Source organism: Eschscholzia californica, unplaced genomic scaffold (assembly GCF_041429995.1).
Source record: "Eschscholzia californica isolate CP2 unplaced genomic scaffold, dmEscCali1.0.p SCAF_1, whole genome shotgun sequence".
Taxonomy (NCBI): domain Eukaryota; kingdom Viridiplantae; phylum Streptophyta; class Magnoliopsida; order Ranunculales; family Papaveraceae; genus Eschscholzia; species Eschscholzia californica.
Window position 1 is genome coordinate 7,803,109 of NW_028238198.1, and position 16,225 is coordinate 7,819,333.

Genomic DNA, 16,225 nt, shown 5'->3' on the forward strand with positions numbered 1-16,225 from the left:
TTTAGAGGCGGCAACAATACGGGGCGTTAGATTTAAGTAGAAATGCGGAGGGAACGACCATCCTTTGATCACGCCCGAAATCTGCCCAACAGATAATGGACTGAGCCGTTAGATGACTGATCTCGGTCATCCCACCTCTTGCCTGACGCGAGTGGGACGCCAGTCGTTGGATCCTCGCAGATCCAACGCTTATTGAGGCGTCCCACCAAGATTTCGAACAGTCTTGATCGAAACCGTCAGATCTGCTTAATCCCCGCGCGTGGAAACCGAGCCATCCGGATCTGAGTGTGCACGCTTCGCCCAGACTTACCCTATTTGCTGTTTTAGTCCATGGTTTAACCCAGGGACAGATCTACATGCAGGCCAAAGGGTGTCATGGCCCCCTTGACTTGTGCAAATTGATTTAGAAATGTTGATTGCCCTCTTGTTTATCACATAAATAACGTTCAAACCAAACTCATGATACATATGTTGCGTGGTTGAGATGGTAGAGGTGGAAGTTGTGGACGTCAGAGACCCGAGTTCAAGCACTGTTAGGCTTAGATTTTGTCAACTTTTATAAGGTTTTTGGTTGGCCCCCTTGATTTCTACTCCTAATTCAGTCCCTGGTTTAACCTATCTTCGTCTAAATTTAAACTTGAATTTCTCATGCATCCGGAATCGGATTCGAATCATTTTTTGCTCCACCAAATTCAAGAGCTAGAGAGAGACAAGCGCAAGGGCGCATTCCGTTTCTAATTTTGACGAGCCGGATGAAGCCAAAATTAGCTCTGATTCCAACATTAAATACTTAAAGCAAATAATTCTTGATATAATTAATATAACAAACATACTATATCAGTTCAACTAATCTAATACAGACTACGAATATAGTTCATAAACAGAAAATCTGCGTAATGAGGTTTCTTCAAATTAATGTCAATTATCTTGATAAGCCAATATTTTTTTCTATTTGGATAAGATCATTAAAGTATTCAACAAAACATATCTTATTAAATTTGATATAAATAGAATCATATTAAAAAACTTTGTTGAAATAGTCATATTAAATTAGATGGTCTTCTTTTTATACCCATTTTGGTACATACTTGCTACTAGTTTTCATATTAAACCATTAAATTAGGAAGACTCGAAATTATTAAGGTTTCCTAACACGAATGTCAATGTCAACTTTTTTTTCTTTTTTTTTGTTGAAAGACTAATGTGAACTTGGAAAAAGTAATCTTCCTTTCTTTTTAGTTAAACTAGCAGCTTTTTTTTATACTTCATGTCCAAGAAAATTAAAAAAGAAAAAACAGCAATCTCATTTTCACACAAGGCATGAAGAAGTGGCCTTAATCAAGGGTACAACAAAATAGTCAAAGTCCCAACAATTTCCACCATAAATTGAAAATCTAAGACATTCCCCTTTACCCAATTCCTTAATCCACAAGTTCGGGATGAAGGAGAATCATTTGACGAAAATTTGTTCTAAAACATTGACTTAAAAAGAAGAAAGAGATCCTTAACAAAAGAAGAAACACGATTCCGACACTAATAGATGAAATGAATGAAACAACAATGAAATTATTAAGTTGTTCCCGTGTTATCAGGGACGGAACTAGGAGTAGTAGTCAAGGGGGGCCGAACAAAAAAAAAAAATGAAAAATCTAAGTCTACAGGTGTCTCACGTCTAAAACTCGGACCTCTACCATCTCACCCGCGCTACATATATGTTATGAGTATGACTCAAACTTTATTTATACGAAAAGTCATAGAGCAATCAGCATTTCTAAAACAATTTACGGCAGGCCAAGGGGGCCATGGCCCCCCTTGGCCTGCATGTAGATCCGTCCCTGCGTGTTATGTTTCGTTCGAACTAGAGACAAACCCACTACTCATGTCTCTAACTAGTCTCTTTGTACTCTCAACAAAAAAAATAACTAGTCTCTTTGTAGGATATTGTTTTTCTCTCTTTTTTTGTTCATTGTTAAGAATCTATGATTCACTCTTGTCTTTTTCTAATATTTTGAACTATTTTTTGCTAGAAGTCTGGAACTGGACATATTGGCTGGAGTTTGGAGAACCGGAGAAGTCACATTTTACTCAGCTTTTCGTATATGATCTGGACCGTTTATAGATTCAACGGTTCAGATCTAATCTGTGTAGAGGGACGTATCTATAAACTCGCTGATTTCGTGAACCAAACTCCAATGTTCCCGAAATTTGAAAAGTAACGGAGTTGTGACCACGTGTCTCCCCCTAAGTGGGTCGCTTCACACTCGCTTTTCATCTTTCGCTCCAAATACCATTTCTTTTCTTGTTAACATTTTTTTTTGTTGAACTAGCTTTCATAGTGATGCTTTATTACACTGCCTTTGTATGGATTCTATCAGGTTGAGACCAGAAGGAAAAATGGCATTGCCATAAATTTTACAAGGTGATATTTTCATTTATTCATCAGAAGAGAACTTCCCTTTGACGCTAGAATGGATTTTCCTTGATATGTGACATAATGCATGAAAGGATCTTTGAACAATCATAGGATAGTCTGAAAATCATTACGCAACACTACTGCGGGATGCTCTATTTTTGCAAACACTACTGCGGGATGCTCTATTGACTGGACATAAAATAAAGTTAGAAATTTTATGTAGCTTAAAATGACTATTGCTTCGGGGAATCGTGGCAAGTCTGAGGAGAACAAAGACTTAAAGGGGCACTTTTTTTTTTAAGTCCAAAAATTCACTAGATTATTTACACCCTAAACTTCATCTCTTCACGTCTCTCTTTCTCCTCCTATCTACATATCTGTAGTTGATGGTGGTTAAAACACAACAATAAAAAAGTTCGAATTTATAAAAACAGTGGTCTGCATTGAATACTACTATTACATACAATATCTTTATCTTCCACGAACAACTATTTTTCATTATAATTGTTTCCAGGATCCTGACCATTAATAATTGTCACACTTCTAAAAGATGCATGGGTGGTCTGCTATAACGACTGTAATTTTCAATCCCATCTTTTTTTTTGTACTTCTCCGTTTCAAAAAATTTATATTTTCTACGAAAAAATACTATAATCTCCTCGTATTAACAATTGTCAAGCATATATGAGGGTTAAAGTCTTTAATATGGGGCTGAATCCCAAATAACATACACCCCGACCTTACACACCACCATACTAAAATAATGTATAAATCTTATTTGAAAAGGATGAGAACTCATTATGTCCACAATTTACGTTTTTAAAGAATTTAAGGAATGGAGAGATACTGATTTTAGAAGAAAAAATAGCCAGAAAAAAAATACTAACATACATGTATATATAAGAAAATAAAATAATAAGAAGGCATAAGAGTAAGATGGAGATTGCTCTAACAAAATTAAGGGGGTTCATCATCAAATTGAGGAAAAAATAAAGCTAAATTAAGGGGGTTCAACATCAACTTCATGATGTAATTCTCATTAGTCTTTTGGCCTTTAAATGAAGTTTGAATGAAGTTTGATTCAAAAAAAAAAAAAAAATTGAAAAAAAAAAGTGAAAAGAAACAAATATAGGGCTAAAATAATAGGGTAACGATAGGGAAGAAGAAAACTAGGCAGACTCTTATGTGGCTTGTTTTTTTTTTTTTGCGTTTTCAGTGTACCTCGAATCCATGATAAGGTTGAAGACAAAACCTCCTACCACTCCAATCATGGGTTGTTGGCGACTTATGTGGTTTGTTGATTCGTGTTTTTAATGATTCTGGTCCACTAAATCACGAATCACGACAAACCACGTATGACTTTTTGCCTACAATCTGTTTAGTTTTTCTTCTTCCCAATCTATCATTATTCAAAATAATAACTAATAAAAGAGTAGGGAGCACAAATAAATTTGCTCATGAAAATTAGGGAAGTAAGGCGCCCCCACTAGTGTAATAGACGCCTACCTCAAAGAGTCAAAAGCAAATTTGGGATGGAGTTTGTGTTGGAAGGAGGTGTCTTTAACACTAACGAGTGGTGTCTATAAATCTTCCCTAAAAATTGAAAAGGAAATATGATGAAGGGAATTGAACCTACAAGGTGGACAACTCCCCTTGGAACCAATGTACCCACCTTTATTCCCAGACAATATTGTTTGTGTCACATCTCTTTATACACCTTTTTACCTCTACTTGAAATACAAATTTAAGGATGGTATGTGCCCCCCAAGCACTAACATGGGTCCAACCCTCTTTTTTTTTTTTTTGTTGAAAGATGGGTCCAACCCTCTCTCTATATATGTGTCTTTTGTTTTTCAACAAAAAAAAAATGTGTGTTTTGTTTGTGTATATCAGTATATGTGCATGCAAATATAACTACACATCACACATGTGCTTTAAGCTATTGCACCTCCATGGAGAACAGGTTCAGAAGCAAACAGTGCAAACTCAAGAACCACATCATCTAGGTATACTCCATACTTGGTACTGAATTAATTCCATCTTCTTCATCATCATATCCATGCATTTCTTATATCGATGGCCTTTTAGTTACCATCACTATGTTGATCTTATAAACACAGTTTAACAATATATTCGGAAGGTTATGTAATTTTGCATGAAATGATTTTCCTAATAACATAAAATCATCCTCTATCCGGAAAAAGGAAACTAGCTATCACAATCTTCACTACTTTTTTAGAGTTTTCATACATTTTTCCCACTTGTTTTTGACAGTTAAGTTCACATATGATGAACTGGGATATTATGCAAACCAATTCCAAGAAAGCTCTATATTGGGGAAAGGAGCATTTGGATTAGTATACAAAGGAACCATTCCTATCAACAACCCTAGGAAGCTTCCTCAACAGGAAGTTGCAATAAAAGTAACTAAAGTGTCAACGAAAAGAAGAACCGAATTTGAAGTGAGTAAAAAACTAATAACTTCCATTTATACCATAAATTCTAAATAATTTTCGGACCATAATGTGTGTGAACTTACTTGGTGGATTTTTCAGATGGAAACAAGCATTCTTGGGTCGATTAAACATCCTAATATCATCAAGCTAATAGGGTATTCGGAAGACGAATATCATCTTTGCTTGGTGTATGAGTTAATAGGATACGTTACATAAGGAGGATCGAAAATAGGAGATCCGGCGGTCAAGATAAGTTGCAGAAATAATATACGTTTATGTACGTGACGGATCGAGAAGGCGAGATCCGACGATCAAGAAGAATTCAGAATATTGAAGATATTTGAAGATATATTGAAGATATATTGAAGATATGTGAAGATTTAGTTTCTTATATTCAGAATATCTCTTGTAACTATCTAATGGTAATATTAGATAGATTTTGTATTATTTCCTAGTTTAGTAATCAGAAACTAGGAAACCCTAAACCCTAAGTCATCTATAAATAGGAGAGGGTTCTAGGATTCAAACTCATCGAGTTATGTCTGACCAATGTAACCGATCAACTCCCACATACAATTGTATGTAGTGAATTATTAATAAAGAATTATTTCTCCGTGGATGTAGGTCTTGAGTATTCGACCGAACCACGTTAAATTATCGTGTCGTTATTTCATGTCTATATCTCCGATTATTATATAATCGTAAATTTAACATGGTATCATGAGCAGGTTAATTGATCCTGATTTATGCTTCCGCAAATTCCAACTTTTCTTTTAGTTGTGATTATATTATATTTCAATCGTGTATACGATTTGTTTTCCAAGATTAGTCTTGTGATTATGACGAGAAAATCAAGTAAAAGTAGAAAAAAAAATTCAACCAAGAATAGGAGATTCGAAATTTTTATGAGATTATTAAAGTATATCGAAGACGTAGTTCCTCTCCAACAAAGGTATGATTCTACATTTATTTTCGATTTTTTCGGATTTTTTTCAATTTTTTCGAATTTTTTAGACCTAAAATAGGTCTGAAATTAAAAATAGAAGTTTCGGAACCAAAATCGCGGATCTGGTTCACTTTCAACAACCAGAACCAAATATTTTCCGTTCCGGAACAATTAAAAACCCGGTTTTGTCAAAACCCGCGACCAAACAACCCCTTAAGAACATGCTGACCAGTCCACTGTCTTTGACCCGAGAGTCCCTTCACACGCTGACTAAAGTCAGCAGACGTTGACCGCGAACTTCAGTCGTCTTCTCCGACGACTGCATCTAGGGCTTTAACCGATTACTTTTCCGGCATCATCCTAGCACTTTCCGGCGATTTTTTTCTTTACCAAACGATCGTATCGTTTTGGACAACTACTCATCAATCACAATCTCATTTCTCTCTTGATTCGATGAAGAAATCACCCGTTTCCTTCTCGGCTTTAGGGCTTTAGTATACCGCCGCTCACTCTCTCTAGAAATCTCTATCGGCTGCAACGAGTGAGCTTTGATCGGTGGTTTTCCTTCTTCTCCAACTATTGTCGATGAATCCTACACCTATTAGGTCTCTCCCCTCGTCATGGTGCGATATCTTGTTCACGGTTTCTTGGAAACCCTAGAGTGACCGGAAAATCTTCTCTCGCCGGAACCCTACCTTACCAACAATCGGAGATCACGAAAGTTTCTGTATCTTTCGATTTTGTTGACCGAGTCAGCGACCATTGACCCGTGTTTTATTACGCATGCTGACGGCATTCTGAGTTCATGATTACGTCATGATGACGTCACTCGCGAATTTCTTTTACCCGAGCGTCTTCTTCATCTTTCCCTAGACGGACATATTAGGGTTCGATTTCCGGCGACATTTTTGTTCCCAATCGATCATTCCCATCGATTTATACATCATAATACTATTCCACCACCGGTTTCCTTCCGGTTTGGTGATGAACCAACCTTATTTTTCTAGGTTCTTCGGCCAACGAACGACTCTTTCTCTCTCTAGCTTCCGATCACCACCGGTTGATTCTTGGCCGAGTTTGGTTGATATGGATTATACCATAGATGGATTAGTGGCCTCATACACATTAGATGTGATTTCTATCGTTTCATTTTCAATTAACTTTTGATTTGGGAAATCCAAATTTTGAGAAATTTCCAAATTTTGGAAAACCCTAATTTATAAGTTTCTAATTTCCCCCAAATTATATATTTGTGACATAACTTTTTTGCCACAGTTTTGTGTGACTAGTTTTGCCACAGTTTGTGTTACTGTTGGAAAATCTTTTTGTGACGGTCAGTTGCTACAGTTAATAACTGTCAGAAAACTTCTTTTGCGACAGACTTCTACTGTCACCTATATCCAACTATTTCTAGTTGTGACGCACCTTTTTGTCACATTTCTCTTCTATTTGTGACACTAAAATAGATTAATTTCATCTATTTTGACTTTTCTTTCCGGATATATCCGTGACATTTCCAAAGTCATTTTTTTATGACGATTTTATTTCTCTACCAAAATTTTGGACTTTTCTTTCAACGGAGAAAGAATTCCTATTTTGGATTTTAATTCCGGAATTCAACCGCGAAATTTTCATAATCATAAAATAAAGTTAGAAATTTTAGGTAGCTTAAAATGACTATTGCTTTGGGGAATCGTGGCAAGTCTGAGGAGAACAAAGACTTAAAGGGGGCTTCATCAAAAAAAAAAAAAAAAGACTTAAAGGGGGCACTTTTTTTTTTTAAGTCCAAAAATTCACTAGATTATTTGCACCCTAAACTTCATCTCTTCACGTCTCTCTTTCTCCTCCTATCTACATATCTGTAGTTGATGGTGGTTAAAACACAACAATAAAAAAGTTCGAATTTATAAAAACAGTGGTCTGCATTGAATACTACTATTACATATTTACATACAATATCTTTATCTTCCACGAACAACTATTTTTCATTATAATTGTTTCCAGGATCCTGACCATTAATAATTGTCACACTTCTAAAAGATGCATCGGTGGTCTGTTGTAACGACTGTAATTTTCAATCCCATCTTTTTTTGTACTTCTCCGTTTCAAAAATTTTATATTTTCTACGAAAAAAAATACTATAATCTCCTCGTATTAACAATTGTCAAGCATATATAAGGGTTAAAGTCTTTAATATGGGGCTGAATCCCAAATAACATACACCCCGACCTTACACAACACCATACTAAAATAATGTATAAATCTTATTTGAAAAAGATGAGAACTCATTATGTCCACAATTTATGTTTTTAAAGAATTTAAGGAACGGAGAGATACTGATTTTAGAAGAAAAAATAGCCAGAAAAAAATACTAACATACATGTATATATAGGAAAATAAAATAATAAGAAGGCATAAGAGTAAGATGGAGATTGCTCTAACAAAATGAAGGGGGTTCATCATCAAATTGAGGAAAAAATAAAGCTAAATTAAGGGGGTTCAACATCAACTTCATGATGTAATTCTCATTAGTCTTTTGGCCTTTAAATGAAGTTTGATTCAAAAAAAAAAAAAAAATTGAAAATAAAAAGTCAAAAGAAACAAATATAGGCCTAAAATAATAGGGTAACGATAGGGAAGAAGAAAACTAGGCAGACTCTTATGTGGCTTGTTTTTTTTTTTTTTTTGCGTTTTCAGTGTACCTCGAATCCATGATAAGGTTGAAGACTTATGTGGTTTGTTGATTCGTGTTTTTAATGATTCTGGTCCACTAAATCACGAATCACGACAAACCACGTATGACTTTTTGCCTACAATCTGTTTAGTTTTTCTTCTTCCCAATCTATCATTATTCAAAATAATAACTAATAAAAGAGTAGGGAGCACAAACAAATTTGCCCATGAAAATTAGTGAAGTAAGGCGCCCCTACTAGTGTTATAGACGCCTACCTCAAAGAGTCAAAAGCAAATTTGGGATGGAGTTTGTGTTGGAAGGAGGTGACTTTAATACTTACGAGTGGTGTCTATAAATTTTCCCTAAAAATTGAAAAGGAAATATGATGAAGGGAATTGAACCTACAAGGTGGACAACTCCCCTTGGAACCAATGTGCCCACCTTTATTCCCAGACAATATTGTTTGTGTCACATCTCTTTATACACATATTTACCTCTACTTTTTTTTTTTTTTTTGATGAAGATATTTACCTCTACTTGAAATACAAATTTAAGGATGGTATGTGCCCCCACAAGCCCTAACATGGGTCCAACCCTCTCTCTATATATGTGTGTGTTTGTTTGTGTATATCAGTATATGTGCCTGCAAATATAACTACACATCACACATGTGCTTTAAGCTATTGCTCCTCCATGGAAAACAGGTTCAGAAGCAAACAGTGCAAACTCAAGAACCACATCATCTAGGTATACTCCATACTTGGTACTTAATTAATTCCATCTTCTTCATCATCATATCCATGCATTTCTTATATCGATGGCCTTTTTAGTTACCATCACTATGTTGATCTTATAAACACAGTTTAACGATATATTCGGAAAGTTATGTAATTTTGCATGAAATGATTTTCCTAATAACATAAAATCATCCTCTATCCGGAAAAAGGAAACTAGCTATCACAATCTTCACTACTTTTTTAGAGTTTTCGTACATTTTTCCCACTTGTTTTTGACAGTTAAGTTCACATATGATGAACTGGGATATTATGCAAACCAATTCCAAGAAAGCTCTATATTGGGGAAAGGAGCATTTGGATTAGTATACAAAGGAACCATTCCTATCAACAACCCTAGGAAGCTTCCTCAACAGGAAGTTGCAATAAAAGTAACTAAAGTGTCAACGAAAAGAAGAACCGAATTTGAAGCGAGTAAAAAACTAATAACTTCCATTTATACCATAAATTCTAAATAATTTTCGGACCATAATGTGTGTGAACTTACTTGGTGGATTTTTCAGATGGAAACAAGCATTCTTGGGTCGATTAAACATCCTAATATCATCAAGCTAATAGGGTATTCGGAAGACGAATATCATCTTTGCTTGGTGTATGAGTACATGGTAAAAGGAAATTTGAAAGGAAACATTCAAGGTATGTGCATGTATTAAAGTTTAGGATGGGCTTGAGAAGAAGGGTGTAGTTGCTATGCCAGAAACTACTCCTCAAACCTCTCAAGATCTTTTAGGTTTCTTCTTGTTGTTTTATGTAATAAACTTTCAACTTTGGACAGATTTGAACTGGCCAAGAACTCTCAAGATTATTCGAGATATGGCGAATGTGATATACCACCTACATCGACAAAAACCACAAATCATTTTTAGAGACCTTAAGTCAGAAAATATTTTGATTGATGAGGTGATGATAATTAAGGAGGTCTCTATGATTTCTAAGCATTCATATATAATTTTTTTTACTCGGTACCGATTACATTCAATCTCCTAATTGCCAGAATTTCAATGCTAAGTTAAGTGATTTCGGAGTTGCCAAGAGAGGCGATAAGGGGGACCAAACGGGAGGAACGACAGGTTCATCTGATGTCCTTGCCATGTTCGGTATGCCAATATACCTAGTCCATTATTCGGCGAAGAACTAAGCAAAATGAACCATAATTTCATTATCTCAAAGTCAAACCTACATTTTGAGCTTGACCTAATCTGACAAATTTTCAGAGTGAATACAATTGAATACTTTTACATAGAGTCGCTTTGTTGAGACTCTACGATTTACATTACTCGCAGGACCAGCCAGTCCAGAGTCTGATGTGTTCAGTATAGGGATACTGATTCTTGAATTGCTATCAAAGAAGACCGGATTTGTGCACACAGGGAAGCTACAAAATTGGGTAAGAGGAAATGTTTGCATTAAGGGAAAGATCAAGAATATTGATGAAGTAGTTCATAAGACATTAAGAGCAAGTGGTTGCCATAATAAGATAGCAAAAGAACTACTCAAGCTTGGACTAAGATGTACACATGACAAACATTTTGAAAGACCGAAAATAGAGGAAGTATGTGAACATCTAAGAAAGCTTCAATGAAGGTGCTAGCCTATTACGAAAATAGTCCCACGTAGACAAAAAAAAAAAAAAAATTTCATGATCATATGTTATACATATACATATCTATAAGTTGAATAGTGTAATATGTGTTTTCTGTTTACAAGTATAACAAAGATGTGAAGTTGAAGAGCTATGTATGTCTTTGATTCTTCATATAAGCAAGTATAACAAAGAGCTCTTGGGGAAAAAAATTGAACATGTGAAGAAAAAAAAAATTAGCTATAGTCTATGAGAAGTTATTTATGTGTTATTTATATGGTGTTTTTTCTTAAATTGAGATTTGACTTGAGATGTTTGAATCAAATTGTACTCGGAATGTTTATTTTTATGTGACTTGTTTCGGTGACTGAGTGACTGACTCAGATTAGTCCTGGGTTCACTTGACTATTTGTGCTAAGAACTTGTATAAAGTTCTTTCGGAGTTTGCTGAGTTGAATCTAGTGGACTTTGAGCCGAACTTTGTAACAAAGTCGGTCCGAGACTACATATGTGGGAGCGCCTATAAATAATTACAGTGAAACTAGATTTATCAAGTCAAAGGAGGGATGCAGGGGCGCATAACATTTAAGAAAGGTGCCTTTAAAACTTCCCAACTTAAATTTATCCTTCCCCAATAGAAAAAAGAGGGGGACCAAAACTGCCATTGGACTATGTGAGGGCCAAGCACACCATCTTAGATACATTTTAAAATGGCCAGCGCTTTGGGGAAAGCTAAATAGTTTCCGGGGTGTGAAGACTTGGTCAAAAATTGGTCAATTTTGTTTGACAATTTTATTTAGGGGGAAAGCAAAATAGCTTCTCCACCTCAGCTCTCTCTCTCCACCTCACTTCTCTCCCTCCACCTCATCTTCTCTCTCCACCTCATCTTCTCTCTCTCTTCTCCGATAGGTCGCCGGCCGGAAAATTTTCCGGCCGGCGACCATGAATTTTTTTTTTTTATTTCTCTCACATCTCTCTCTCTCTAAACTCCGGCGAAGGGGGTTTCCCTTCGCCGGAGTTCCGGTCTGTTCTTCAACAGATCCGGTCTGTTGAAGAAAATTTTCCGGCCGGCGACCTATCGGAGAAGAGAGAGAGAAGATGAGGTGGAGGGAGGTGAGGTGAGGTGGAGGGAGGTGAGGGGGAGAGTTTTTTTATTTTGAACCATATTCCCATAAAATATGTTTCCCCGGAAACTTTTCAAAATTTTGCATATTCCCTTTAAAATTTTACACCCTGGAAACTATTTAGCTTTCCCCAAAGCGCTTTCTTTTAAAATCTCTGTCTTTTCCTCATTATAAGACTAACTCACTTTTTTTATCGGAAAAAAAACACTTTCCATTAGGAAAAGAAAAACTACAATGACAAATTATGATAATCCCCTTAGAAAACGATTAATAGGTACATAAAGTGACCTTGCAACAAAAAAAAGTACATAAGAATCTAGAGGTATCGAGTGGGCCTATGGGCTTGCTTAGCCTAGGCTTGGGCTTGTTTGCTTGGCCTAGAAGAGTGACTCCTCACAATCAACACTTTTTTCTCTTTTTTTGTGTCAACAAAGCAAAATAAATTTTGAGAAAACAAACAAAATAAATATTATATGAACTTAAAATCATAATAATCCCTTAAATATGATAACATGGTCGGTACTCTTACAAGTAAGTACGGAGCAATTATACTTTTTTTTTTTTTTTGAGAATGGAGCAATTATACTTAAAACGTGTAAAGAATAAAACCAAGATTAAAAAATTGAAGGCAAGATTATTTTAATTTTATAATTAATGATTAATTACCTTTAATCTTTCACTAAAAGTCTTGTATGGGTATATACTCTTTACTTTGTAGGCTGTTATCAACATAACAAAACCTAGATTTTCAACTATAACAAATAAAAAAAATGTTTGAATAGTTGAAGTTTGGAGGGATTAGAAACAATCATATCAACATCAAAAATGATATATGGCTAAAATTTATACAAGAATTTTACGTGGACGACCTGATTTTGCCCTGTTTTCTCTCTCTTGATTGGTTGAACGAAATCCGACTGTCACCCTTTTTTAGGTCGGGTTTAGGCTCAAATTTTGGGACACAATATCAATGTTCTATCAACATATACATTGCTATTTTATCATTAGCTTCTAGAGAGAGGGAAAGTAGATAGTGATAGTCATGGAGAGAGAGAGAGAGATGAAAGTGTGTGTTAAAATAGATGTCAATCATATTTTATCTCATAAATACACCCTTCTTGCTCTGTCTTAGGCAGCAAGAAAAAAAGAGAGAAAGACCTGAAAAATCACTTTTTCTTATTTTTATCTGAATCAAAATGAGAATTGGGTATTTTATCTTTAATCTTTATTCAATTTCTTCATGTGTTATGTTTAATTACTTGCTATCTCTTTCTAGAGAATCCAAGATTAAGTTCTTACTCTGTTTTTTTTTTCTTTAACAGGTCAAAATTTTGAGTTCTTACTCTTATCAACTGTATAAGGATGTGTGGTTCCTATAATTGAACAGGTGAAAACTGAATTATATTATAGTCTCAACTGTTCCAATTATGTGATTTATATATCATTCTGTCAGTTAATTCAGTTCTTGTTTCCATTCAAGTTATTGCATATATATTGGGCCCTTAATATTAAGACTTTTTTTTTTCAATATGTATGGCTCAAGTAAACTCAAAATCAACCCGAGTCTGGATTTGAAAATTGAAACCAATCAGAAACAAGAGTCAGATAAAAACAAACATAATGAAATCTGATTAGAGACAATTTAAAACTCGAATCCAATTTGATGTATAAAATTGGAGAAAAGAACACTACCTAAGTCCATAGGGATTTGAACTTCTCCTACTTATAGTTCAATTATGGTGACTTGTCTCCAGGGTTGACAGATAAAAAAAACAAGCATTGACATGGAACCATTGCTTCCAGGTATGTATCTGTCTCCATACCTACACGAAATCAATGGTCTCTTGTTCCAAGTCAACTCTCTTTCCTCTGTTAATGCATCGCTTCATTTTAGATTCTATTTAGGTCTTTGGTAGGTCTAATTTTGTAGTATCTTCCGTCATTTTTCATCATAGATAAAAACATGATTTTTTTTCCTAAGTTTTTCTAATCTCAAGTTTGTTCCGATTGCATAATCTTTTTACAGTTCAGATTCCATTTAATGAACTACTTCTATACGGAAACCATTTTCAAGAAAAATTGGGTCAAGGATCATTCGGAGAAGTGTTCAAAGGGAAAATTCCTAAGGGCGAGCGAAAGGGTATCACCCAACAAGAAATTGCAATAAAAGTAAATAGAGGCAAGACCATTAAAAGAACGGAATTTAAAGTAAGTAAAAATGATGAATTAGTGAAAGAATTTCGCTTTCATAATATTATTTTTATACATTTATTTATATGGTTTGAAGAAAAATGACATTATATATTTTCAGATGGAAACGAGCATTCTTGCAAGTATTAATCACCCGAACATCATTAAGTTAGTCGGGTACTCCAATGACACTAGTGATCTTTGCTTGGTTTACGAGTACATGAGAAAACGGTCCTTGAGAAACAACATTCACGGTATAAATCTATTAGAAAAAATGTTTAAACGAGACGTTATTATTAATGAAATCATTTCCATTATGTAACAGAGCTAGATTGGCCAACAACTCTCAAAATTATCCGTGATATGGCGAATGTAATAAATCACCTACACCAACAAGAGCCACAAATCATTTTTAGAGATCTTAAATCCGAAAATATCCTGATTGATGAGGTGAAGAAGTCTCTTTAAGGTCTTTCTTCTATATAATTTTGAAATATGAAGCTCATTTTTGCTCAACCTCGAATTTGTAGGACTTCAATGCCAAGTTAAGCGATTTTGGACTGGCCAAAAGAGGAGAAGAAGGGCTTCAATCTGGTGGAACGTATGGTTCATCTGATATTCTAGCAATAAAAGGTAAGTACATGATCTCTACGCTTGTTATTGATTTAACTAAACGTTTCATATGAAAATCCTACAAGTTAGTCCCACATGAAAAATTCTATCTAAACCTCGTTGTAAACCTCTATAAATATTTCTTAACAATTTTCACTTTTTCTTCAGGACCTGCATCGCCTGAGTCTGATATATTTAGTATCGGAATTCTAATACTTGAATTACTTACAAAGCAAAGCCAATATGTCAATCGAGGATTATTACCGAAATGGATAAGAGGAAGATGCATGGACACTAAAGGAAAGATGAAAAACATCAAAAAAGTTGTTCATAAGAGTCTTAGAGCAAGTGGTTGTGATAGTGAGAATGGGAGAAAAGCAATTCAACTTGGGCTAGATTGTACACATGATAAAACATCTCAAAGACCAACAATAGGAAATGTTTGTAAACAACTTGAAAATTTGAAGGTGGAAGAAAAAACTTGTTTTTGTTGCTAAAGAAAATTAAGTGAAAGAAAGAAGTTTGTTTCGAATTGTTTTTAAATCTGTAGTTTTTCTTCCTTTCAATTCGAAATATCATCATCTCTATGTAAGCACCACCTGCGAAACAGTTAAAATATAGACGGTGAAATGACGAACGTTTCAAATGTAAGCAGTTTGATGCAAATTAAGTGTATTTAGGAGAGCAATAAATTTTTTTAAAATAGCATTTAAAGACATGTAAAATGTATGTTTTTCTTTAAATTTTGGTGATTTTATAATTAAAGAAGTCCTCAAAACCTTGGTAAACAATCATGAATTGTGTTTTAGTTAACCTCAAAATTGCTTCATGAGCTTAATTAGAGCTTATTCATATCAAAGATACACTTGTTCGTAAATTTATTTTCTTGAATTTCTCTCAAATCCTTATTCTTAAGAGAAATCATTTATAATGGTCCTACTTACATGTATACCTAGAAAATATTTACAATTTACAAGAGTCATACAAAATACTCCATATTTAAGCTAGCATTAAAAGACATTTACAATGTATGTTTTTCTTTTAATGTTGGTGATTAGTATTAGGGATTTATGGGCTTATGGTCCAAAAAACTACCCCTAAACACATATTTAGTCCACCCTAATCCTAATATAGGGTATTAAACCAAATTAATAATATAAATGGAAATCTAGTCCAATTGGGTCCATCTCTATCAAAACACATATATCTAGGTTTCCTTTTAAATTATAATACCAATAATGCCCTTGTATATATTACAAATCCGTTTTTTGAATATCAATTTTCAAAAATTTGGTTTCCTATTTTATCTCCCACTTTCTCTCTCCAATCTCCTCCATAACAGAAATCATATATTCTCTCTAACTAAAAACGAAACCTAAATCCTTTTTCTCTCTCGCTAAAATCGTAACCGTAATGTGATTCAGAAAAGGTTTT

The 16,225-nt window shown here is 34.6% G+C and overlaps 2 protein-coding genes across 2 annotated transcripts; both read left to right on the forward strand.

The window, feature by feature from the left end:
- Positions 1-4,340: 4,340 nt before the first annotated feature.
- On the forward strand, positions 4,341-10,865 carry LOC147563762 (putative serine/threonine-protein kinase PBL8). The gene is made up of 6 exons (XM_086658715.1): positions 4,341-4,419; positions 4,688-4,875; positions 9,787-9,919; positions 10,059-10,183; positions 10,278-10,380; positions 10,567-10,865. Exons 1-6 carry the CDS (start codon positions 4,341-4,343, stop codon positions 10,863-10,865), a joined length of 927 nt encoding a protein of 308 aa, XP_086514841.1.
- Positions 10,866-13,024: 2,159 nt separating this feature from the next.
- On the forward strand, positions 13,025-15,323 carry LOC147563763 (EPD1-interacting receptor-like cytoplasmic serine/threonine-protein kinase 5A). The gene is made up of 8 exons (XM_086640418.1): positions 13,025-13,196; positions 13,312-13,376; positions 13,744-13,792; positions 14,016-14,197; positions 14,301-14,433; positions 14,505-14,629; positions 14,710-14,812; positions 14,960-15,323. Exons 3-8 carry the CDS (start codon positions 13,774-13,776, stop codon positions 15,286-15,288), a joined length of 891 nt encoding a protein of 296 aa, XP_086496544.1. The 5' UTR covers positions 13,025-13,196; positions 13,312-13,376; positions 13,744-13,773; the 3' UTR covers positions 15,289-15,323.
- Positions 15,324-16,225: the final 902 nt, after the last annotated feature.

Bases quoted from the DNA above. Each gene is read 5' to 3' on its own strand.
- LOC147563763 (XM_086640418.1), top strand. The intron at 14,630-14,709 runs GTGAAGAAGTCT...TCGAATTTGTAG, and splicing joins AAAATATCCTGATTGATGAG to GACTTCAATGCCAAGTTAAG. The intron at 14,813-14,959 runs GTAAGTACATGA...CTTTTTCTTCAG, and splicing joins TGATATTCTAGCAATAAAAG to GACCTGCATCGCCTGAGTCT.
- LOC147563762 (XM_086658715.1), top strand. From the start codon at position 4,341: ATGTGCTTTAAGCTATTGCACCTCCATGGAGAACAGGTTCAGAAGCAA. The intron at 4,420-4,687 runs GTATACTCCATA...TGTTTTTGACAG, and splicing joins TCAAGAACCACATCATCTAG to TTAAGTTCACATATGATGAA. The intron at 9,920-10,058 runs GTATGTGCATGT...AACTTTGGACAG, and splicing joins TTTGAAAGGAAACATTCAAG to ATTTGAACTGGCCAAGAACT.